This window comes from Protopterus annectens, chromosome 8.part0 (genome assembly GCF_019279795.1).
Source record: "Protopterus annectens isolate FY-2018-M chromosome 8.part0, PAN1.0, whole genome shotgun sequence".
NCBI classification, from domain to species: domain Eukaryota; kingdom Metazoa; phylum Chordata; order Ceratodontiformes; family Protopteridae; genus Protopterus; species Protopterus annectens.
This window is the reverse complement of record NC_056741.1, coordinates 562208857-562234342: the sequence shown is the minus strand read 5'-3', so window position 1 is coordinate 562234342 and position 25486 is coordinate 562208857. Positions and strand designations below refer to the sequence as shown.

Below are 25486 nucleotides of genomic sequence, written 5' to 3'. Positions count from 1 at the left end.
AGTTTAGCAATTTTTGCCATACGGTTTCTGTATTACTTGGCACATTTTACGAGGTTCCAAAAGACTTGGTTTCCGAACTCTCTGGAACACTTGGAGGACAGTTGTCTGATGGGGTAAGAGACAAAATAGGCTCGCAGCTCACAACCCTGGAATCTATCTCCAGTTTGTCCATGAGGTTGCTCTCACATGCAACCAAAGGGGCGGCAGGTTCAGGCATAGTTGTGAGATGCCATGCCTGGATGCGCCGCTGTAACTTTGTGGGCCCTTTTAAGTCTTCCTTCGTGAACGCTCCAATCAAAGCATCTTCCCTTTTTGGCCCTAAGGTGAAAGACACCCTGGCCAGGTGTGAGGAGGATGGTAAGACCCTGTCTGCCATAGGTCTACGCTTTTCCAATCCACAATGTTCCTTTTCCAGGAACCAGAGGAGCAGGAAAATGTGGCACAAAAAATCTCAGGGTCCTTTCCGTGCCACACATGGTGATGATACCCGCAAGGACAGAGGGGGTAACAGTTTTGGAAGACCCCCCGTACCGAGGCAGTGGGGGTCTGCGTAATCAGGCACACAGGGATTCTTTCTCTGGGCAGCCTTACCAGCGCTCCTAAAGAGTGGCCCAATTGCTTTCCTCTGGAAGGAGTTGGGGGACATTTCTCTTTGCACCATGCTGCCTGGCAATCAATAACTTCCAACCATTGGGTGCAGAAAATTATAACCAGAGGTTACACCATTCCCCTCATCACTTATCCAAAGCTTCCATCAAAACTTCCTGACATTCCACCCAGTTAAAGGGAAGAAGCAGCCACAGAAATAAATAAGCGGTGTCAAAAAAGGCATCCAAACAGTCCCACCAGACCAATGCGGATCCGAATTCTACTCGAGACACTTTTTGGTGCCAAAAAAATGGGACTGGAGACCAATTCTGGGTCTCAGCAATTTGCCAAAACGAAATTCCAGATGGTCACGGTTCAGTCCATTCTCCCTTTTCTAAGGGAAGGTGATTGGATCTGCTTGATAGATCTCTGGGACGCGTCTTACCTCATCAGAATGGGCAAATGCTCCAAGAGACTACTTCGCTTCTGGCTAGGAGCCAGTCACTACCAATTTCGTGCCCTGTCATTCGGACTCTCTACAGGAGTGTTCACAAAGTGTATGGCAGTGGTAACAGCTCACTTGAGACTGCAAGGATTCCGGGTGTTTCCATAGTTGGACGATTTGCTCCTTACTCCCACCACCAAGCATCTTCTGGTAGCAGGCATTTATTGATAAAAATAAAATAAACAAAACAAACGTAAGCGCTTTCACAACTACTCTGGTTACTTCATCAGACAAAATGACCATCAATCTATTCCCTTATATAGCATATGTTAATTGTTAGCTAATACACATAACTGAAATCAGATGTAAATCATTAATAAAACAATCAGTAGAATGCTGTTTGCTTATTAAATGCGTAGCACTGACATAATTTCAAAATGTATATAAATAAGTTAAAATCTATCATTCATTTCATACGTATTAAAATTTATATATGAAGAATTCATGTATAGAAAAAAAAAATATATATATATATATATATATATATATATGTATATATGTATGTATGTATGTGCACATACATAAAAATTAACCTATATTCTCTATTATTTTAATGCCTAAGGTGACGAGATTTCAGAAAGGGTTTTAGAGATGCCACACCATTCAGACCAGGATATTTCTCAGCATTGAGTGAAAGAATCCATTTTTGCTCAATACTTTCAGTCAAATTCTCTGTCACCTCCTTGTATGCTTATGTGAACCACCTCAATGGCAAAAAATATGAAGTTATGCGTGCAATCTGTCTCTTTTATATGCTTCGCTAAGGCATTCGTTTCTTTACCATTATTAATGTCTCAAATGTGCTCAAGTATCCTATCCTTGAACATCCTGTTTGTCTTGTCTATGTAAAATGCAAAGCATTTCTGACAGAAAGAAAAATAAACAATGTTCATGGTTCTGCAATCAACATAACTAGAACTAGTAATAGTTATTATTTGAAAAAATGTTCTTTAGAGACAAATCTCTACCAAGCAACCTAAGGTCTTTTAGCATTTCTACTGAATTTGCTCGCTTAGCAGGAATAAAGGGTAAACCTTTATTCAGCAAATTAGTCTGTTCCTTAGTCAAAGTTATGGAAGAAATATTTATAACCGCCAGCACTACTAATAATAAGTTTAGATTAGTTTTCCAATATTCAAGTGATGTGAATGAGTTTACTTCCATTGTTAAGAGAAATTGGCACATCTTACAAGAAATACCCGGACTTCTGGAGAAAGTTGGCTATGTTCCAAATTTCTCCTTTATAAATAATCTGTCATTGAAACAACATCTATGTAATAAGATGGAATTAACCAAACCCATCCACTCATCTCGGGTTGGTACGTTTCCATGCAGAAGATGTTCTGAGTGTAAACATCTCTATACTCATAGAACTTCTACTCATCCTTCAAGGAATTATACTATTACTAGTTCTAGTTAAAATAATAGAGAATATAGTTTTAATTTTTATTTTTATGTATGTGCACATACACATATATATATATTTTTTTCTATACATGAATTCTTCATATATGAATTTTAATACGTATGAAATGAATGATAGATTTGAACTTATTTATATACATTTTGAAATGATGTCAGTGCTAAGCATTTAATAAGCAAATAGCATTCTACTGATTGTTTTATTAATGATTTACATCTGATTTCAGTTATGTGTATTAGCTGACAATTAATATGCTATATAAGAGACTAGATTGATGGTCATTTTGTCTGATGAAGCAACCAGAGTAGTTGTGAAAGCGCTTACGTTTGTTTTGTTTATTTTATTTTTATCAATAAATGCTTGGTGTGTAAGTCTTGGTGCAGTTGTTTTACAATTTATTTTTGCTAATTTCTGCACCTGCACCCTTGAGCCATTCTTTTATCTGCATTTTCTGGTAGCAGCCCTGCTGTTTACACTTTCCCTGGCGAGACTTTTGGGAATAATGATAAATTGGGAGAAATCCAACCTTGCTCCAACCCACTCCGTAGAGTTCATTGGGGCAGTTTTCGACACCCGTTCTTGTCTGGTGCCCTCCCAGTTCACAGATTGCAGAGGCTGAGGCTCGAGCTCCGGGTGGTTCTCTGTCAAAACAAAGCCTCAGCAAGGGAGGTTCTTCAGCATTTAGCATCCATGGCAGCTGCTGTACCAATAGTGCCTCTTGCGATACTACACATGTGAATACTTCATTGGCTTCTAATATGTCAATATATATATGTATGTATATATATATGTGTGTGTGTGTGTGTGTGTGTGTGTGTGTGTGTGTGTGTGTGTGTATGTATATATATATATGTGTGTGTGTGTCATATCGGGAAGCTTAATCTGAAACACTTGAGTGATTGTGCTGCTTCAGTGTATTACACAAATAAAGGCAGAGTGACAAGAAGAGACATTTGAGTGCCATGGAAAAGCTTTCCTTTAAAGATTAACCTGTGTTTCATGACCAGAGCAGTAGTCCCTAATCAGTTTATTCATCCCTCTGCCTTTATGCAAACTGTCAAATTGATGGAGACAGTCATTTACGCTTGTTGGCTGTAATCAGAAAGACTTTATTATTGATTTATTTTTTCCCAAAGGAGAAGGGTGCACCAGTCAGTAAACCAACACTGTCTAAATGTTTAGCCCATTGCTTTGCCTTTTGTTAGGTTAAATATAACAAATCCTTTACAAGACAAATTTAGATTTAGAGTGTATTCTGCTAGGTCAGCAGCATATGTCAGGCATGTCTCTGTTTAAAAATATATTTGAAGCTGCCACATGGTCCTCATATCCATTAATCACTATACATTGAATATACACTGTAGTAATGGGATGGTTTTGCTACAAGAGGTCCTGGAACTGTTCACCTTGCTTGATACAGTAGTACCACTTTGGAATCTGTCATAATTTTATGATTTACTATTAAACTCACACTCCGTAAAGAGACTAGTACCTTCCCTTCATCACCTTAGCAAATCATGTTTCTTTAATAAAGAAACTGTGCTCACAAATGTAAGTCTGCCTTGTGTGTCTACTAAGGTATTACAGAATATAGGTATAGTTGTTAACATAAGCCTTTGTTGGGAGCGGGGAACTGCTGCTTAAAATTCTAACTGGGGTAAATACAATGTAGGAAGTCTAAAACCAACGCTGTGATCACCGTCACATTAACCAAATACTTTACTGTAAAAGTCGTAGCCTCAGCTGTGTTTTTTTGCCCATTTTTAAGACAGGAGACGTTTTGGGGGTAGTTGTATGTCTGTTGGCTAAAAGATTAAATGATCAGATTATATAGTTAAACATAAACTAAATTCAGAAGTAGAAGATTGAACTCGTATTGGAGTACAGTGCATTCGTCAGTACAAAGAGTGCATGATTTTTTCTTTTAACTGGACCTTTCTTCCGGGTAGGATGACAGTCAGGCAACTGTTTAAGCAAACAAATTGACTGTGTAAATGTGTATTGTCTACGTAGCATTTTAATAATGAGCAGCTGGAGAAAGATAATCTGAATAAAAACTTGTAGAAACCTGAAAGGAACATTGCTGATTGTATTTATTTTGCTGCAAGCACAAAAGAGGAAAATGTGGTGTACTGAAAATGACTTGTAAAGCTCTGGAGAGAAAGCTAACTTCCATGTGTTTGAAGGACAGGAGAAATGAGAAAGGGTGCCTTGGACACCATGTTTTTGGTAATTTGGATTAAGTAACAAGCTAAGAAGATCGTATTGATGAACAAGCCATTGTATAAGATCATAGTGTTCTATCTGAAATTTGTTTCATATGGATTGAAGAGTGAGGGGTAACGAAGCTTTGTGGAGTGTACCTATAGAGAGCAGGGAGAAATCCAAGTCCACAGTAGAGGAATGGAAGAGAGAAGGTAAATGGGGAGGTATGACATAGGTGCACAACATAATCAGAAACCCGATTGTTGGGGAGAGGGGGCAGAATAAGGTGGTAGCATGGTGGCAGCTGAAACAGTGCTTAAGACAGACATCAGGAGTCATTACTTCTCAGAAAGGAGAGTGGTATGTCAGAATTAGTCAAAGGTTTCCTTGCTGGGTCTACTGTGTAAGGGCTTTAAACATGCATGGGACAGGTTAGTAAAACTGGATAAATAGGAGGGGCAGTTATAGAAGCAGCTACAGACAGTTAGGACTTGATGGACCAGAGGCAGTCTTACTGGCATTTATGTGTATTAGTAGAAGAACTTTGAACTATATAACAGAATAAGTGAAAAGGAAATCTGACTGATGCAGGAAAGGGTGTGAAATGCGCAAGTGTAGTTTGAGGTGAGCAGCACAAAATTAAGGTTTCTCTTCTGAAGAATAGTAGTATGTAGAGGTAGAGACCTGATGACTATAACAGACAGGGTGTTTTTACCAGATGAATTCTATGTGCAACAGGATAAAAGAAAACTGCTAATGCAGATGGCTTTAGGTCTGAGGATATTGATGATATAGCTGCATTTAGCTTGTTGAAGATAAGGTGAAACTGCCCCAGATTGTTATTGTATCTGGGGAAGAACTCTAATTTAAGGCCTGAGTAAATGATGAGCAGTATTAAAATTCTTAAATACAGTTTTCCAGGACATCCAGTGTCTTGTTTAAGGCTTTCTGAATATTCAGGAGTCACTGTATGTTTTGTACTCTCTTTTTCACAGAGATGTTATCCATCTGCCCCTCCACCATTGTGTCTTCAGCCCATTCATTCCCTCCTCCCCCACCACTTCTGAGTCTCCCAGCACAGTGGTGACATGTGACCTAAGCCGTCATCACCCAGGCAGCCGTGGAGATGCTTTGTATCCCTGCCTGCATCCAGTAGTTCAAAATATGAGGGAATATATATATGCTCTTATTCACTTCATGGTAGCTTACATGTGCACTTTGGTCACCGTCAGGGCTTACAGTGCCCTTCCTGTTGTGTGCAGTTTTTCTCACCCACAGAATCATAGAAGGCTACCGATTGTATCTTGGTAAAGCTAAGCTCACATCCTAAGTCCTGGCCCAATTTTGACAGCTATAGTTCATAGGTAGATACTAGGCTATCTGCCCTAGGGCATTTATAAGCCTAGCCAGAGTGTATTTGGCTTCCGCCTCCCTATAGTCCTCCACTTGTTTGACTAGCAGCTGATCAGACCTCCCCCCGTACTACCCCTCCATGGTAGGCAAGGTAGTATGTGCTCCTCATTGCTACACTTCCCACCTAAGTTTTTCAGATCAGAAGCCACTGTTTAATCCTTGGTCATAGTCGTACTTTATCCCTCTACACCGTGGAGCCGAACTGCCACTGTATGATATTTCATCGTAGAGCTTCAGGTTTTGCAGTTCATTTTCCTTAATTGTTGGATACTTCTACTTTGTATGTTTATGTGCTTTTATTTGGATATGTAATAAACTCACCCATTTTTCAGACATGCTTTTAGAGTTGTAAGCTCCTTAAGTGTTTTAATCTCATTTTGAATGAAATCGAGATCACAAGATTTGAATTCTGTCATTTTGCTGTTATAAGCTCAGTTTTAGGTTGTTGTACACATCTGCTTGCTTTTAGCATACTGGTTAGTTGTTGTATGGCAACCAATGTAGTGCAGTATTAACAGCAAAGAGTCATTTTTTCATGTGTGGCTGTGGACAAGGTTCAAAAATTAGGTCTGCACTGCCCTGAATCGTTGTGCAGTAAAATGTGGTCAAAGGTTCATGTCTTGTTCAGACACAGCTGACTAGCAAGACTTTTTGAAGCAGAAGTATTTTACCATGCACCGAGGAGGCAGCTGGTGCTAGTCACATAGTCGTATGAGCTACACAGCATGTATAGCAATACTGCTCATTCCAACAGCACGTATACTGTGTACCAAGTTTGTCAGCTGAAATTGTATTGTATTACGGTCACAGAGGTGCAGTAGGGAAAAAGGTCCACTCTGCTTTTTTCAAAACACAGCTTGAGACCCTGTCAGTGTTACAGCGGGATTGCAGCAGACTCGTACCTCTCAACCTCTTGGCTGAAAAATTGTGGACAAAGCCGAAAATAATGTGGGGATAGTGAGCCACTCTTGTTATCTAAAACCTTGACTTGATTTCAAAGCAGTTTCAGAAACCCCAATTAGAACAGAAAGTCTGTAGGTATTATACAGAAAACTGATTTTCGCAGCAGGGAAAGGAAGTCTGAGTAGCTAAAACCAAAGATCTTGAATGAGTTGTGCACCTTTCCCTGGCCATAAGGAACTGTAAGTATGCATTTACTTGTAGTAGCCATTTCCCCTTTTGTTTGTTAATCAGGTCAGCCAGTTAGGTGCATGTTCCTTTTCAGAACTTGACGTGTTAACATGCAGGCTAATTAAGTGACTTGCCCATATCTGCACAGTATACAGATGGAGATGGAGAGAATAAATCCAAGGGCAGTGTAATGGTACTCATTTTTAGCTTTTGTCCTTAACCTTCAGTGTCAGACAGTGCAAGTCATGACAGTTTGAGAGAGAGACTTTAGTTCTGTGAGCCATTGTCAAGGATCAGGCACAACTCTCCCATCCCACTAGATGCACAGTAAGTCTCCGTCTCCTTGCTGTACTTAAACTCACTCCAGTCTCATTACTTGTTGCATTTTCATGTTGACTGTTCACATTTTGACCATACAGCCCCTTACACTTTGTAGCTCAGCAGTACACCTCAGACTTGATACAGTTACTGATTTATGCATGTCAACATATCAAGTGAATATTAAAAGAAACACAGATATATATGTAGTAGGTTGAATAGCCAAGATTGTGTTTATCACTTATTGTACTAATGACTGATTTTAAAATCAATTATTTCAGGAGATATGTGCAAATCAGAGCTTTCAGAGGCCATTTCATGTATAGATGGATGGATAGATAGATGGATGGGTGTACTTATGTCAGAACACCCAAATGTCAAAATCTGTTGACAGAAGAATATTGGGGGGGCATTCACGTATCCGGCACTTCAGCATTCACATAATCCCACAACAGTTCACGTTCAAGCAGTTTATGGACTTTATAACATAAACACAGAGTATTTCCTGTCGTCAGCAGTGTGCATACGTGGCATGGAACACTGCTGCCCTACTTACTCCTGCCCTCTCCATTGTTGATTGTATGATAAACAGATTGAAGACCTAAAAGCAGACATCTAGTGGTAAGGACTGCTGAGAAGCTGAGCCTGTGCAAATTACAGTATATACAAGAGCTTGTTTCGGTGACTTAATGAAACTGCAGACAAAACTCCTTTCAACCCATTCAGCAATGTTGTGGTGATTGGATTATGCAAGGTGTAGTCTGGAGATTGGATTGCAGTAGGTAAGTTTCTTTGTAAATGGTGGAATGGAACCAGATACAATGAACAGCAGTTTTGAAGGACTAATGTGAGATGTCCTGTAATATCTCAGTCTTCATTCACCTGTTCCTAGTCTTGCAGAATTTCCTTGATTTTTTTTTTTGTTTGTTTGCTTTATATTTTTGTTGTTTTCCTTGAAAATGTGTAGTTTTTAAGTAAAGCACTGAGGATTTCAGTGACTAAAAATAATGATAGATATTTTAATTTCAGGCTTTTATTTCATTCAGGAATTGCTTAATGCAAAACATATTATTCTAATGACTTGCAAAATTAATATTTATACTCTGCCCCTGATTTTGGCTCCCTCTTTTTTTTCTTGGCTATGTCACTGATTGTTGCGTCAAGGTCCAAGTTCCATGTGGTGGGCAATTTTTTTTTTTGAGTAGCACCAAGCTTTTAAGTCCATATTACCGGGGTTATTATTTTATTATAATCAGTTATCTGAAGGGTGCACAACCAATAAAAGTGGTTATAATTGCTGAGATGGGGAAGTTATGTGGGGAATAAAATGATGCTAGCTTAATGATTTATTCTGTACTGTGGTGATTATTTTTTTATCACAATTAAATGTCTGGACTGTATGCAGTCAATAAAGTGGCTGCAGTTGATGGATAGAGAGGCTGTCTGTGTTGTTAAAAGTAACTTACCCTTTACTGTTGTTTGATCACTAGAAAAAAGTCAATCCTCAAGAAATTGCAAGTGTTTAAATTTACTGTTTTTGTTTTTCTTTACTGATTGTTTCACGTAAAGAGGAACAGAAACATTTTATTTGAACACTTGTTTGCTGTAGTGTAGTGTCCATGTGTTTGTCTTCCTTCCCTCTGTTCAGTAAGTAGAATGTATCCACATATTCTCCATTAGCTCTCTACATTTTTAACTTTTCACTTGGGGAAACCTAATGGCTGATTGAATGTGGCAGCCCATAGTACATCTGTTTTTTGATTGATCCCCACCATCTATCCCAGATGAGTTTTGAACACCTATCTTTAGTCTGTGTGTATCCTTTTTGTTGCTCCACTTTCCCTTTAGCTAGTAAGGTCCCAATCTGGTCTAAAATTACCTCACCTGAAAATGACAAACTTGCTCTGCAACTTGTTCCTTCTAGCCTTACTTCCCCCTTACCTGTTTCCCCTTGCTCTGTTAATCCTCTTTTCCCCTAAATGCTGTGCCTTTTTCTTAGCTCCCTCTATTCCACTTCTGCTAGACCAGAGCTGTTCTTTTGGTGCTTTTAGGACTTATTGTGCCTGTCATTGTAAACTGCCATGGGGTATTCCTCCTGCATAAAAAAAAAAAAAAAAAAAACCTGTGCCTGTAGCCATTGCAAAAAGACTTAACCATATCACTGTTGCAGTATTCCTTATGCAAGAGATCTCCTGCCAAGGAGCCTTTAGAGTTTACAGGCATCATACGTCACACATATGCTCCCCGCACAAGGCGTAGGGCATAAAGGTGACATATGGACGCACACACCTCAGAACTTCTTTGCAGCCAGTCTAAATGCCATCATTGAACATCAGACTGAACACTCTTCTTCTGTGCTAGTATATTCTTCAGTTAAAGTTCACCTATCAGCAGTTTCTGCTTGTCTGCCCTTAACTCCTCCTCTGGCTTCTAGGTTTGAGGCCAAGCAATTACTTGTTCCTTCATGTCAGGCCTCTCAGGAAGCCTAATTCACCTTCCTGGGACCTCAGTTTTCTTCTTTAAAATTTTTCGACTCTGTCTCCTTTTGAGCCTGCTGCTTCAGCTTCCTTACAACATTGTACTTGGAAGACTGTTCTTCTTTTGGCCCTTACTACAGTTAAGAGAGTATCTGAGCTTCAAACTCTCACTGCAGTTTCTCCCTTCTTAGATTTTCACAGGGACAAGGTGTCCCTTCATACTTATCCTTCTTTTATGCCCAAGGTGGTCAATTAATTGTCTCTTGATCAGTCTATTAATTTGCCTTCCGTTTTTCCTTCTCCACAGTCTGCCATTGAGAAGGTTCTTCACATCATAGATTTGCGTAGAAGACAGCTCATATACTATTTGGATAAGACTAAGGCTATTGGCAAATCTGAGCAACTTTGTTGTTTCCTCTCATCACAGGTCTTTGGATTTGGCAGTTTCTAAATAAACCATCTCTTCCTGGATTTCTAAAGCCATTTCTTTTTGCTATTCTTTTCATGGTAAATGTCTTTCCTCTTCTGTAAAGGCTCATTCTGCCAGAGCTGTTGCTTCTTCTGGTGCCTTTTTCAGAGAACTGGATACCAATTCCATCCCTGAGGTTGCTACTTGGACTTCTGTCTATATCTTCATGAAGCATTACACATTGGATGTTGTTTCCAGAGCAAGATCTGGCTTTGCCAGGGCTGTCCTATATGGGTTTCTAGAGTGCTCTTCAGTGTCTTCTTCCTCCCAGGTTTCCTGTTGAGCTTTTGCACTCTCCCTTAAGTAAGGAATACTGCAACAGTGATACAGAAGGACATAGTACAGTTGTTTAAATTATTACCATAATAGTAAATGCTCTCCTCTTCACTGTTGCAGTATTCGCTCCCTTTCTCTTACCCCCTCTGCTCTATTCTTCTTGGCCAAGGCTTCTTTTTCTTTTTCCTCCCTCTGGATGCACATGTTCCTCCTGGTCCCTAGGGTTATTCTGTTCCTCCTAGGGCTTTTCAGTTCTGAGGTGTGTGAATCTGTACATCACCTTTATGTTCTACGCCTTGTGCAGGAAACATTCATGTGACATACAACGCCTGTTAAAAAAAAGGCTTTGGTATACTGGTCGGACGTTGGACTGTCCTTGGCATAAGATCCCTTACATAAGGAATACTGCAACAGTGAAGAGAAGGAGATCTACTGTTATGGTAAGATTTTACACAGCTGTACTCTCTAGACAGCAGGATGTTTAATTTGAATGACGTTCAGACAAAGGTGGGCAGCATGATTCTTGGGAATGCACTGTAAATACACACTGATAATAAAGACTAAAGAAGGAGTCCAGAGCAGGATGGTATTCAGAAATGAGGAACTGAAGTTAGGCTAGTTGGTGGTATTGGACTGAGGAAGGAACTTTTGATTTTTTTTTTTAATTTTAAATATTGCATGCATGCTTGTACATCATGTTTTCATGCATGTTTAACCATTATCGTTTTTTTTCATATGTTCTGAATACTCCCATTTTCAGGTGAATGGTTTTCTTATTCTTTGTTTCCATTACACCTGGTTTCTGTTTGAAGTAGTTCTTTTTTTCTGGAGCACCTATTTGATAAAGTCTAATGGATCAAAAATCTAAATAAAGATTGGTATTTCGTAGTCTCTGAAAGTGACAGATTGAAGGGTTTAAGTTCCAAAGAAGCATTATCACAGCATTTGCAAGCTGGTGGCATGCAAATGGATCTTAAGGGTGTTAGTGGTATCTATATTTATATTTATGTGTTGGTTGGAGTGTCTTATCTCTGTTCCACATATTGAGAAATATGCAGAAAGTTTAAAGTAGTAACTCACTTTTAGGTTGTAGTTGTATAGTAAGAGAACAAATGGGAAAGACTGGCAAGATAATAGAGCAGTGTCTTGCTACTGTACAGATATGAATAAGTAAAACCAGTAGTAATTTATAGTAAGACTGGGGTTTACCTAATCTGAGGTGCAGTGGATGTTGTGGTTGCTGTCTAAGCAATGTGGAATCTGCATTTGCTGCAGCAGTGTGGAAGTCTTAGGAAATGATAAAAAGGTGATTTGCAATGATTACTTCTTTGTGAGAACAACTCTGTTCACTGCAGTGTTCTGTGCAAAATGTGTTAAATGTACTTTTTTTTCATTATAAATAGTAAAATGTGTATAAGTAGGGTAAACCTTACTGCAGTAATTTGCTTTAGAATGATATACAGATTTGTAACATTACTGATCTTAGAAGTGCATTTTATTAGGCATTTGGAAACAAAATGATAATCCCTTCTTTGGATGGAGACCTTTTCCAGTGGGATCGGGATCGAGAAAGCATGGAAGCAGTCCCTTTTACAGTGGAGTCCCTGTTGGAATCCTCCTACAAATTTGGAGAAGACCTAGTGCTTGTTGGAGGAAAGTCACTTACGACATATGGACTGAATGCTTTTAGTGGGAAGGTGAGTGAACATAGATGAATGTTGTTTTGAAAAGTCTTGTACAGTTGTTCTTGTTTTGATTTTATTTTTGTATAGCATTCTAAGAACTATATCAGTCAAAAATAGAGCTGCACATTCTACGGACACATTAGAGGAGTGCAAATGTTATACATGCAATTTGGCAAAGTGTTTAATACAAAGATGTTTAAGCAGCATAGATAGAATGATTTGGTGTAGTAAGTAGAAGCATAAAAATGTATCAGTCGAGTAAATATGCAGACTATAGTAGTAGTTTTGAATATGCTTCTCTACTGAGTTGTCATTACATCAGAATTAAAATCCTTTAATGTTTTGCCAGAAAAAGTCAATGTTCTGTTTGCCATATGTCATAGACTCTGGCAACTAAAGTGGTATTGTCAAATTCAGTACAGTGATCTGGATTCTGAAAGGTTAGAATAGCATTCTCTTGTGATTTTTTTGTAGATCCAGTGACAGTGGTTACTTTCTGAAAGTTATGTAATGAAGTTGTAGAGGGGAATAATGAGATACAGCCTTTTAAATGTTTAAAAATGAGTAAACTCCTACTGTCTCATATTTTGTAGTAGACTCTGTTTCCATTGAGAGTGTAGCATTGAGCTTCTGCAAAGTTAGTTAAAGTAATGGCATAGAGGTATTCTTTGCTGAGTCGCCTTTGTGTTTGAAGTAAAAATACTGTATATTTTATCAGGAGCATTTTTTTTTGTTTCATAATGAACGGTGGAAGAGGGACTGATTTTTGGCTTTAAGCTTCAGTGCTGTTGTTTTCAGTGGTTGTTCAGTCTCAGTCAGATATTTTGCATTATACTTTGTTTGCATTGTGGATATTGTGTTGAACTTATTTTCAGTATGCTAAGTCAAGTAATGTTATGGAATCCTTTTACTGAGGAGTTGTTACATTAGAAGTCAGATTCCTGTACATTTTAACAAAGAATATTTTCATTTGACACATGCCATAAATTGCCTGCTATTATTTAGAGCAACAAAAGTGATGTATAGTGCAGCGTAGAAACCCTTAGGTGTGCAAAGAACAGTTTAATGTACTTGTAGCAATTGTATCCTGATGTGATCTTTTACATGTAGGCAGTATAGTTATTGTTTCAGAGGTGCTGTTACATTAGAAGTCAGATTCCTGTACATTTTAACAAAGAATATTTTCATTTGACACATGCCATAAATTGCATGCTATTATTTAGAGCAACAAAAGTGATGTATAGTGCAGTGTAGAAACCCTTAGGTGTGCAAAGAACAGTTTAATGTACTTGTAGCAATTGTATCCTGATATGATCTTTTACATGTAGGCAGTATAGTTATTGTTTCAGAGGTGCTGTTACATTAGAAGTCAGATTCCTGTACATTTTAACAAAGAATATTTTCATTTGACACATGCCATAAATTGCATGCTATTATTTAGAGCAACAAAAGTGATGTATAGTGCAGCGTAGAAACCCTTAGGTGTGCAAAGAACAGTTTAATGTACTTGTAGCAATTGTATCCTGATGTGATCTTTTACATGTAGGCAGTATAGTTATTGTTTCAGAGGTGCTGTCTGCCATACTCGGATATTTTGCATTATACTTCACTGTGTAGTGCATTTTGTGCTTTACTTCAGCTTGTCACTCACAGTACAGTAATGGTACGTAGTCATTATTTTAAAAGTAAAAACTGTTCGTCTCAGGAGTCCATATTTTTTTTTCTGCTGGAGTTGATACACTTCCCCCAGTTTCAGCTCATATACACTAAAGTACTTCATCATATGAAGATAATGTTATGCAAGTGTGTTTATACTTTCAGTCAGTCTGTTTTTAACTGTGTCGCAATGTATTATTCTGTGAAATAGTGTGTAATGTTTCATAACTGTGTTTTGTATGCAAGGGTATTGATTTACTCTTCTGGAAAATTAGTGTTATATTTCCTGTGGTTGCAGAGATATATGGTCCTTCATTGGTAGAAGTAGCAAGTAGTCTTGCATTGTCATTCTGGGTGCTGTGTTTTTCCTGTTGCTTGCAACAAATGTGGCTTGCGCATTTTATCAGGCTGACAAACTTTGAATATATCCGACTCACATAAATTGTGTTCCTTTTGAATTGAGATCCAAAATTAATAGTCTTACTAGAAAAATAAATATTTCTGTAATTTTATACATCACATCAAAATACACATTTTATTTGTTCATTCAGGTATTTGTAATTCTTCTGCATGCTATCCTTAGAATCTGTTAAGCTGTGCAAAACAAAAGGGTGGGACTATTTAGGGGTCTTGTTTTGAACATTACATAATGATACATTTGAACAGATGGGAGATATCTGTCATTTGAATGTAGGTTAAAATTCAGGTCATTCTGGCCTTTGGAAGTCAATAAGGTACAACATTTACTAATCAAGTCAGTTGAAAATACATGTAGCATTCAGTTCTCTTCAGAGTAAAGTAAACCAGAGTTATCAGAACAGAAATAGATAACAGTTGTATTATTTTAGGCCTAAGAGTACATTTTCTGTATATAACTAATCTTTTTATTCTTTCTGTATTTTTTAATTTTTCTAAATCTTTTGGGTTTCTAATACCATGATGGGAAGGGAACCCATTCCTAAGTCAAAGTATGATTACAGTTCATGAAATTAGTATTGTTTCAATCTTTGATGTCAGCCAAAATTACTGTTTGCATCACCTGTAGTGTGTCCAGTAATGACTCCTTCTGCAGTTCGTACAGAGTTACATGTATTGGTAACATATCTAAATGTGATTGTAGATTCTTTTTTTTATAAGACCAGTTGCTCCTACTACTGTTAGAACTGTCTGAGCATCTTTCTTTCACATTGCTCTCGTTTCTGCCTGCAAATCTTGATATTTTATGAATTTGTGTCACTCTGTACGCAAGACGCAGGAGTTGCTGGGTGCAGTGATTTAAATGATCAGTGCTATTTTTGTCTTCTTTTCATGGACCACTATATCTGGTTTTCTCGCATCTGTCTTTTGAACTGTTGGTAATGGGGGATCCCATGTAATGTAGACTTCATCGTTTTCTGTGATGCTTTGTGGTTCGTTTCCAATGTTTTTCAGGCACTTTAGTACCATAATGTTTACACAATCCCCAGTGCAAGTCTTGACACATTATTGTGCCTTTCAGTGTACAATCCTTCTGCCATTAGTATGTCACAACCATTAACAAGGTGTGCGAATGTTTCCAATTCTGTTTTACAAAACCTACATTTGCTTCTTTCTCCCACATGTTCAATGGACTTTGTAAACCTATGTGTACGTATCCATCTGTCTTGGGCCGCCAATGGTAACGTTTCATCTTTTGGCTTGAATTTGCCTCTCCTTAACCATTCCCTGAGTTCAATCCTGATCAACATGAGGGTCTTCCAGAAGTTTCCTATACTTGCAGCTATATTTATGCATTTTCCACATTTCTTGGCTTCTCATCTGATCCTTCACCTTATATTCTTTCTTTTGTTTTTTGGCACATTCAGTTGCTGCCTGATTTTTATCTACTTATGGTTTGATTTCCATTCTTGCTTAAAGCCGATATGCTTCTGCTAGACTAAGCAGGGAAGTCTTCTTAGATGTATTCACCTCATGTTTCAAAACTTTCATTACATTTGGGCCTTGTGAGGTCAGCAGATATGTGTGCATTCCCGCAATTGCAGATCTGCATATGTAATCATTTTCAAGGAGGCTCATACCACTTTCGGAACGGGGAATGTATAATCTTATTGTGCACTGATTTTTATAAATCATTTGATGAGCATGAAGCATCCTTCTTGTTTTCCTGTCTAATCTATCCAACATGTTTTGGGACCAGTCAATCACTCAAAAACTGTAAGTCAGGACAGGAAGAGCAAATTGGTTTATAACTTGAATTTTGTTCCTAGATGTCAACCCTGTTTTCAGGATTAATTTAAGTCTTCTAAATATTCCTTGCTAAGTTTTGTTAACATTTGTTCATGTTTTATTATTGATCCTTCATCAATTCCCAAATAGTTATATACTCCCTCTGGCTCATGTTCTTTTATATCACATTCTTGTCCCAAACTGATGTTTTCCTGCTTTAAAGGTTGATTTTGCACATTTATCAAGACCAAGTGACATTCTTATATCATCTGAAAAAGTTTTGACTACTTGCAGTTTTGCTTTCAGTTCCTCATCTGAGGAGCTGTACAGTTTTAAATCATTGACAAAGAGAAGATGAGTGGTCTTTGCACTTTGTTTTCTAGGAGACAAGGTGTAGCCATGGCCTAATCTTTTAAGTAGACATTTTAAAGGGTTAAGGGCAAGAAAGAATAGCATCAGTGACAGGGAGTCACCCTGGAATAACCCCCCTTTGAATTTTTATCATGGCTTAATTACAAAGCGGTCTGCCACTGTTTCATGGTCACTGTAATGTAATTGATCAGTGTAGGGTGTAGCTTCTACATTTTTAAGCACTCTTTTAGCCATGAAAGTGGGATACTATCAGATGCTTTTTTGTAGTCAGTCCATGCCATACTTGGGTTGTACCCATTTTTACCTTTCTCCATTATGACTATTATTTAGCAACAGATGATTCTTTGCTCCATATGACTTTCATTTATTACCCTTTTGTTCTATTGCCACTATTGAATTTTCTTCTAAATGACTGTAAACTCTGTCAGCATCAGTTCCAGTGTATAGTTTATACTTCGTCAGAAGGCAAGTTATTGGTCTATAATTTTTAGGATAACTTGCAGGTTCACCGTTAAGTACAAGCATTGTTTTTCCTGTTGTTAACCAGGTTGGTGCCTGTTCGGGGTGCGCATATAAATAGTTCTTACTCATGGCTAACTCTTCATGCAAATATGTTAATACTTAGCCAGAAGTTAGGTATTGCATCTGTGCCTGAGGTTTTCCAACTGGAGGCTTTTCTTAACTTTATCTCAGTCTCTCTGGCTGTTACTTCATCCCATTTCATATCCTGTACCTTTGAAATTCTTACTCTTTCTTTTAGTTTTTCTGTCCATTTAGCATCATCGTTATGTTCCACATGGTGGTGCTGCGGTAGCATTGTCGCCTCATAGCAAGACGTTGTCCCGTTCGATTCTCAGCTAGAGCGTTTTCTGTGTGGAGGCATACGTGAATGGGGTGTGCCTTCGTTGAAGGTTGTGCGTCAGGGCTGGTAACCCGGTACGTAAAAATCCACTACCAATCATTAGCGGACCGGAGTTCCGCTGTGGCGAGCCCTAACCGGGAAAAGCCGAAAAACACAAAGTTATGTTCCACAGGATTAGATATTTTTCCATAATGTAAATATTTCTTCTTTTTTGGGTGGTCCTTCAATTCCTTTTTATCATGTTTCCCAATTCTCTATAGAACTTTTAGGGTAATCAGTAAATTGCTTACTTTGTACTTTTCCCTTCTATTTATCTGTGTATCTTGTAAGTTTTACTGTCTGTGCTGAGATTTTTAGTTTAGTATTTACAGTAGTGCAAGATAGATCCTGATCCTTTATAGTACTCTGCATTGCTTTTATCAAGTCTGTCTTTCTGAGTATTTTTGTTGATCTGTTCCCTCTTCTATACTCTTCTAACAGTGACACCTGTTGTCTTAATTGCTTTATAGTTTTCTCTATTCGATATTCGATTTATCACCTTTTTTTCCCTTACTACCCTGTGTTCTTGTGTAGGATTGTATCTGTTATTAATTTAGCTGCAAAGTAATACATCCTGTTTACTTCTGTTGTATTGCATGGATTTCTATGGACAGTCTTAATTACTGTATTCATTTGTTTTATCAGAATTCTGACTTTCTGGGTTTTATTGACCTTCTGCAGTCTATTTCTTTCATTGATCTTAATATGTCTATTTCTGTTAAGACAAGCAAGTTCTAAACTAAGGGTGCATTTTTGTTCTCAATTTCCTGTGTGCATTCTATAAAGAGTTCTATAGGATCTTCCTGTGGCACATTCTCTTCAATTTCATCCTGTCATTTGTTGCTCTGCCATATGGGAACTCAGTGGTCTATCACTCCTCAACATTGACTGCGTCAGAGTTGCCACAGTTTCCTGTTCCCCTCCCTTGCTGTCCAGCTTCAAGTGAACATTTGTATGGTTTCCTGTGGAAGGCTCCAAAATATCTTCATATGGCAACTGCCCAGTTGCTTCCTCTTTCCACTGGTTTCTCCTTAATTTGGATGTCTATTGCTCTGTCCTGCTGTTGTGCTTTCTGAATTAGATTTTCTACACTGAATCCTTCACTTTGCAGGTACTCCTTTACCTTAGTTTCTATTTCTTTAACTTCTCCATTACTAATCTTCTTTTCTAGTTTTCCTCTTTGTCTTATTTTTTGTATTGTAAAGCTTTCCATGTCTGGATTCCTTTGCCTGTATTTCTCTTCAATTATCTTTGGTGCCTCCCTTTTTGTTTGATTCATTTTGCTTTCTCCTTGCTTACATATTGCACCATAATAAATCTATTTTCTTTCCCATGTTCATATTTCTTCTTCAGATGTCTCCTGATCTTCTTGTTTCTTTTTACTTTGGGGACTCATTTCATCATGCTGTGGTGTAACCTGTGTTAGACCTTCTACACCAAATCCTTCACTTCACAGGCATTCCTTTCTGTATGTTGTGGTATAACAAATGGTATTAAAAATGTGTTTTATTAAAGTTCATGATGCAATTGCACCTTTGCCTTTGAGGTAGGAAGCCCAGTCTATGAATGCTGTATAGATAATTGCACAATAATGCTAGTAATAATTCCTGAAAACTTCATGGAAAGAATGTTTAACCATTTTGGAGATGCAGACTTTTTATGTCAAACAGAAAAGATTACCAAAAATATCCGTGATTAATGGACAGTCCTTCATAAAATGGCTAGTTGTGAAGGAGCTAAAAAGTGGTTGATTTTGCACTGCAGGATGCACTGAAAGGTTACCCATTTTATATTCAGCAATGTTCATTAAACTGCGAGAAGAAAACATTTAAGTTTTAAAATGTTATGACAATTTATTGAATCTCTTTATACTCCTAATTAAAAAAAAAAAAAGAAAAAAAGAACACTTAAGGCTGAAATGTTTCTAATGCCTCTTTGTGATCTAGGCAACTTCAGTTCTTGTTGATCCCTCTATTTTTCACTATGACTCCTTTGAGCTTTGCCTAACTTTTAGGACATTACGTTTCATCAAGAAGGGATTATTATATCCCCACTCTCAGCCGGGACTCTAAGCTTGCATAATTCACTTTACGCCGAGAAGCTGTGACATTATCATATGAGGTTATTAGGCTAGCGACCCGGAGGTCACTTCAAGCCTAGCCGTTTCATCCCAATATAATACGATAGATAAACCACAACACAATCTCATAAAAGACTGGAAAGTACAAAAGAACAATGACCACAGAAGCTAGCAAAGGATAAAAAGTTTAATTTAACTCTAGCACCTCGGCAAGAATGCCTTCAAGGAGTAAATTATTAGACACAAACAATCACAATATGCATCACTTGCAATTAAATCATTTACGTAATAAAATAATTAAATCTCTCCAATTACACTCTTTATTTAAATCTAAAGGAATCAGTGCATTATACTTATGAATATACACTGATTCCTTGTATAACAATTTATCTTTTAAAGAAGCCAGTTCACCCAAATTCAAAATGATTTTTTCCAAAATAATACAGCCCTTTAAAAGCAATGGGTTGCTCTCATGAAAATCTTTAAAATGCATTGCAAGGGGACTTCCTAAACGTCCAATCTGATGTTGTAAATCTTCATTCGTTCCTTACGATTAGGACTCGAACCTTGGAATTCATCGGAGCACTCTTCGACACAATATCTTGGCAAGCTGCTCCATGCTCCTCACAGGCTTCTAAAGGTAAGAACCCAGATTCAGACTCTTCTGCCTCAGCATTTCGTCCCAGCACACCTAGTACTGCAACTGTTGGGTTCCATGGCAACGACCATCACTTTAGTGCCTTTGGCAAGGTTAATTATGAGAATCCTACAATGGCTCCTATCTTCCCAATGGTCCCACCTATCCCATCCAATGTCTCACCCAATACCATAAGAAATCACTGCAAGCACAATCTGTCCTGATGTATGAAGCCAGAAGAGAACCTGTGGTGCCAACCGTATTCTCCGCCCACCCCAGGGCCACAGTGACCATGGACGTTTCCCTGTTAGCGTGGGTGAGGCCATTGCCAAGGGAAGACTGTCCAAGTAACTTGGTCACCCATAGAAGCCAACCTGTACATAAATGTCCTGGAACTCAGGGCGGTTCTCTTAGCGTTGCAAGCGTTCCATACTTCCTCCCTTCTGGGACAGTTGCAATACAATCGGACATGTCAGTTGTGTGGTACATCAGCAAACAAGCTGGAACCAGGTCATACCCCTTATGTCGGGAAGCCATGAGAAAATGGCATGGGCGATAGCTTCCAACCGCTTTTTCATAGCAACGCACATTCCCGGGCATTTTAACCTAATCGCAGACAATTTGAGTAGGAACATCCTGATGCCTCACGAGTGGTCTCTCAATCCTGCAGTAGTGAATCAAATCTTCCGTCGTTGGGGCAAGCCTTGCTGCGATCTATTTGCACCCCCCTCAACCATAAGTGCAGAAGCTTCTTTGCCCTAATTCCCCCTCAGGGAGAGTCACCGAGAGATGCTCTGAATCACAGCTGTCCCCTGGGTCTACTATATGCTTTTCCCTTCTTTCCCCTCATTCCACAGTTCCTGAAGAAAGCTCAAAGATTGAGAAGCACAGTCATCCTCATTGCCCCCCTATTGGCCCCATCAAGTCTGGTTCACCACCCATGGATCTTGGCCCCATCCCAGGGACTTCACACTTACCCGCAAGGACTGGTTCATCTCAACCTGCACAGCCTCAAGCTCACAGCTTGGTGTCTCCACTTTCAGTGATTGCCAGACAAACTGTTTTATCCTCCCCTGTCCGTGAAGTCCTTCTGGCTTCACACAAACCATCCACCAGGGAAATCTATTAGAGTAAATGGACAAGGTTTTCTCTTTGGGCCAAAGAACAAAAGATTGATGCCTTCTCATTATTCCTATTCACAAGATTTTAGAATACCTCACTACCTTATTACATGCAGGAGCCTCAGCATCTACCATTACGGTACACTTAGCAGCTATTGCTAATTTTCATAATCGGATTAACAGCTCTTCAGTTATGTCCCACCGACTCTGTAAGACTTTCATGAAAGGTGTCTTGCATATCAAACCACCCTTTAAACTTCCAGCAGAACCTTGGAATTTAACTCTAGTCCAACAAACCCTGACTGGTTCACCCTTCGTGTTTTCAAATTCGTGTGACATTAAATTCCTGCCATGAAAGACCCTACTTTTAGTTGCTCTTTCTTCAGCCAGAGGAGTGTGTGAATTGCAGACCCTGAGTGTCAAAAAAAAACTTGATTTTCCACAAGGAAAGGGTTTCACTCCATATTAATCCTTCTTTCCTACCCAAAGTTATCTCAGAGTCTTCTGTTAATCAGTCCATTGATTTACCTGTCTCCTTTCCCCATTTTTCTAACATGGGGGAATATCTACTACATACAGTAGATGTGCATATACAACTTTGTTTTTATTTGGACAGAACAAAATCATTCAGAAAATCTAATCAGCTATTTGTTGCCTTCTCAGGCCCCAGACTGGGCAAAGCTGTATCCAAAGTAACTCTCTCGAAATGCTATCACTTTCATCCAGCTACAAAACAAAGTACCCTCGCCTTTGAAAGTCAAGGCTCATTCCACTAGATCAATAGCAACTTCAGTGGCTTTTAACCATGGATGATATTTGTGCAGCAGCCACTTGGGCAAGATCGCATACATTTATCACTCATTACAAATTGGATATGGCCACCAGGGGAAGAGCATCCTTTGGTTCGATGGTGCTCAGGAATATCCTTCCATAGGGCCACCCAGGACGCAAGTAGCTGGGGATTCGGTCCTAATCTTAAGGAATGAATGAAGATTTACAACATCAGATAAAGAAGTTATGTCTTACCGTAACATTCCATCTGTGCTGTAGATGATCTTTCATTCCTTACTCCCCACCCTCCTTCCCTCTACCTGGACTCCTGGTGGACTGTGGGTCCCGTTATATGCTAGTGTATCTAATCAGACAGAGCCTCCAATTTGTCTACCTAACCTTCTTTCTTTTAACACCTTTGTGCTGGGTGGGCAAACTCGATCTGAAGAGACTGGAAGAGGGGTACTATGTGTAAGACTTGGGTTGAGAGCTTTTTGGGTGGCGCGGGCTTGTGAATGGGCATATCGATTCAGAGGACATTTCTAATGTTTCTAATATGCTCTTGAAATCTTACCTTAAACATTCTTTGACTCTCCCCGACATAAAACATGTCACAAGGACATCTTAAAATGTAGACAATCCCTGCTATAGCACATGAAAAACATTCAGTAGGGTTAAAACTAATTCCATTTACCCTTGAAAATCTATTTACTATTTGTCTACATATGCAACATTTTCCACAGGGATAAGTACCTCTCTTAGAAGCTGCCCTGTGTCCTATATTAATGTCTGGTGCTACAAATCTACTGTGCACTATTAAATGTGCTATACTTCGGCCCTTTTTGAAAGAGATATATGACTTATGACTAATAATGTTCATCAGTTCTCTATCTTTTAACAACAAAGGCCAATAATATTTTAAGATCTTAACTATTTGTTCGCTGAGAATATTATAAAGCAGTAGAAAATAAATATTTTGTAGGTTATTGTCACCATTCCTCCTAGAATTAACTGGGGGGGGGTTTCATATTAGCAATAAACATAAAAAATGAGTATGCATCACCCCTTCAGCCTTGTTACACTGAAAGGTTACCCATTTTATATTCAGTAATGTTCATTAAACTGCAAGAAGAAAACATTTGATAATGTTTAAAATGTTGACAATTTCTTGAATCTTTTTATACTCCTCTTTTTTTTTTTAATATGAGAACAATTCTTCCTCAAGGCTGAAATGTTTCTAATGCCCGTTTGTGATCCAGGCAACATCAGTTCTTGTTGACCCCTGTGTTTTTCACTATGAGTCCTGTGAGCTTTGCCTAACTTTTAGGACTTTACGTTTCAACAAGAGGGGACTATTATATCCCAACTCTGTCGAGTCTCTCATCTTCTTTCGGCTGTTCATGTTAGGAGTCGCCACAGCGGATCATCTGTTTCCATTTCTTCCTGTCCTCTGCATCTTGCTCTGTCACACCAACCACCTGCATGTCCTGTCTCACCACATCCATAAACCTCATCTTAGGCCTTCCTCTTTTCCTGTTACCGGGTAGCTTCATCCTTAGCATCTTTTTCCCAATATACTCAGCATCCCTCCTCAGCACATGTCCAAACCAAAGTAATCTTGCCTCTCTGGCTTTGTCGCCAAACCTTCCAGCTTGGGCTGACCCTCTAATATACTTATTCCTAATCCTGTCCACCCTCGTCACACCCAGTGCAAATCTTAACATCTTTAACTCTGCCACATCAACTTCTGCCTTTTTGTCAATGCCATTGTCTCCAACCCATATAACATAGCTGGTCTCACTACCTTCTTGTAGATCTTCTCTTTCACTCTTACTGGTACTCGTCTGTCACAAATCACTCCTGACACTCTTCTCCACCCACTCCATCCTGCCTGTACTCTCTTCTTCACCTCTCTTCCACACTCAGTCGAGTCTCTAAGTTTGCATAATTCATTTTATGCCTAGAAGCTGTGACGTTATCATAGGAGGTTACTAGGCTATCGACCTGGAGGTCACTTCAAGCCTAGCCGTTTCATCCCAATGTAGTACCATAGATACTCTAGTCAGTACCCATGATTGTATTTATTAATGACTGCCCATGTCCAGGAGGGTTGTGGGCGCTATCCCCATTAAGAATTTACAGTGTCCCATCCATCCACTCGTCCAGGTTCCATTTGAACAGTGTTAGAGGTGCTCTACTTCACATAAGTTAGCAGCCTATTCCAAGATGTGGCAGTGACTGTGAGACAAATGTCTCTCTCTAGCACATCCTATTCTAGTTACAGGCCATATTTAGGTCCCTGGAATGGGTAGCTCTAGTCCCATTTGATTTACGGATATATATCGAATTCATTGGGTTTGGGTCGGGGATTGCTTTGTAAGCCAGGCGTAAGTCTCCCCTAAGAAGTCTGTATGATGCTGAGTATATTGAAATGGACTTTAGTTGGTCTGTTTAAGGTATGTGCTGGCGTCTCTTGATCTTCTTAGTTAGAAACCTCTGAAGTCTCTCCAGTTGCTGCACGTGCTTTGTATGGTACATGCCGAAAAGGGCTTTATACTCAATTATGGATCTGATTAGTGATGAGTATAGAGGTGTTATAACCTCTTTGCTGTAGAGGTAATGCTAATCAAATGTGCTACGTAGAAAGCCTTCCTTACTATAGCAGACACATGGTGGTCAAAGTTAAGGTTGCAGTCTACTTGTAATCCCAGATCTCTTACCATGACACAACCCTAATTGTAAGGATTTTACATCACAAACCATACTGACACACTCCCAATTGCAAATATTATATATGACTTATAATCTACATAATTTTTCTCACTCAAACATTACATAGCTCATTTAAATTCTGCAACCTTTTAAACCTCATTTCTCTCTTGTATATATTGTTCCCACAATTCCCATTTTTTCCTGCGTAATTTGCTCCTACTCTTTTATGAAGATGTCAATTCCAGTTGTTTTATCTCTGTTACTATATTCACTACTTCTAGTATAGTTGGTTTAGATTTTGATTTCCATTTTCTAGGAATTGCTTTTTGGCAGACACCATTATTAGACACAGCAAAGCCTTTCAATGTCTAGGCAATTCTAGCTCAGAAGAATTATCTCCATCAACAGACCAATCTTCCTACCCAGCATCTCCGACAGTGCATCCTGCAGGGAATCCTTAAAGTCCGCCAACTCACCACACTCCCAGAAAATATGTTCCCATTTACCTCTTTCTTCCCCTGTCATGCCTCCAACATTTGCT

General features: G+C 38.8%; 1 protein-coding gene across 1 annotated transcript in view; it reads left to right on the top strand.

Moving 5' to 3' along the window:
* EIF2AK3 (eukaryotic translation initiation factor 2 alpha kinase 3) overlaps positions 1 to 25486 on the top strand; it is a 928830-nt gene that overhangs the window by 256348 nt on the left and 646996 nt on the right. The window contains exon 3 of the mRNA XM_044079283.1: positions 12308 to 12502. Coding sequence (XP_043935218.1) covers positions 12308 to 12502 — 195 coding nt within the window. The remainder of the gene's footprint in view (positions 1 to 12307; positions 12503 to 25486) is intronic.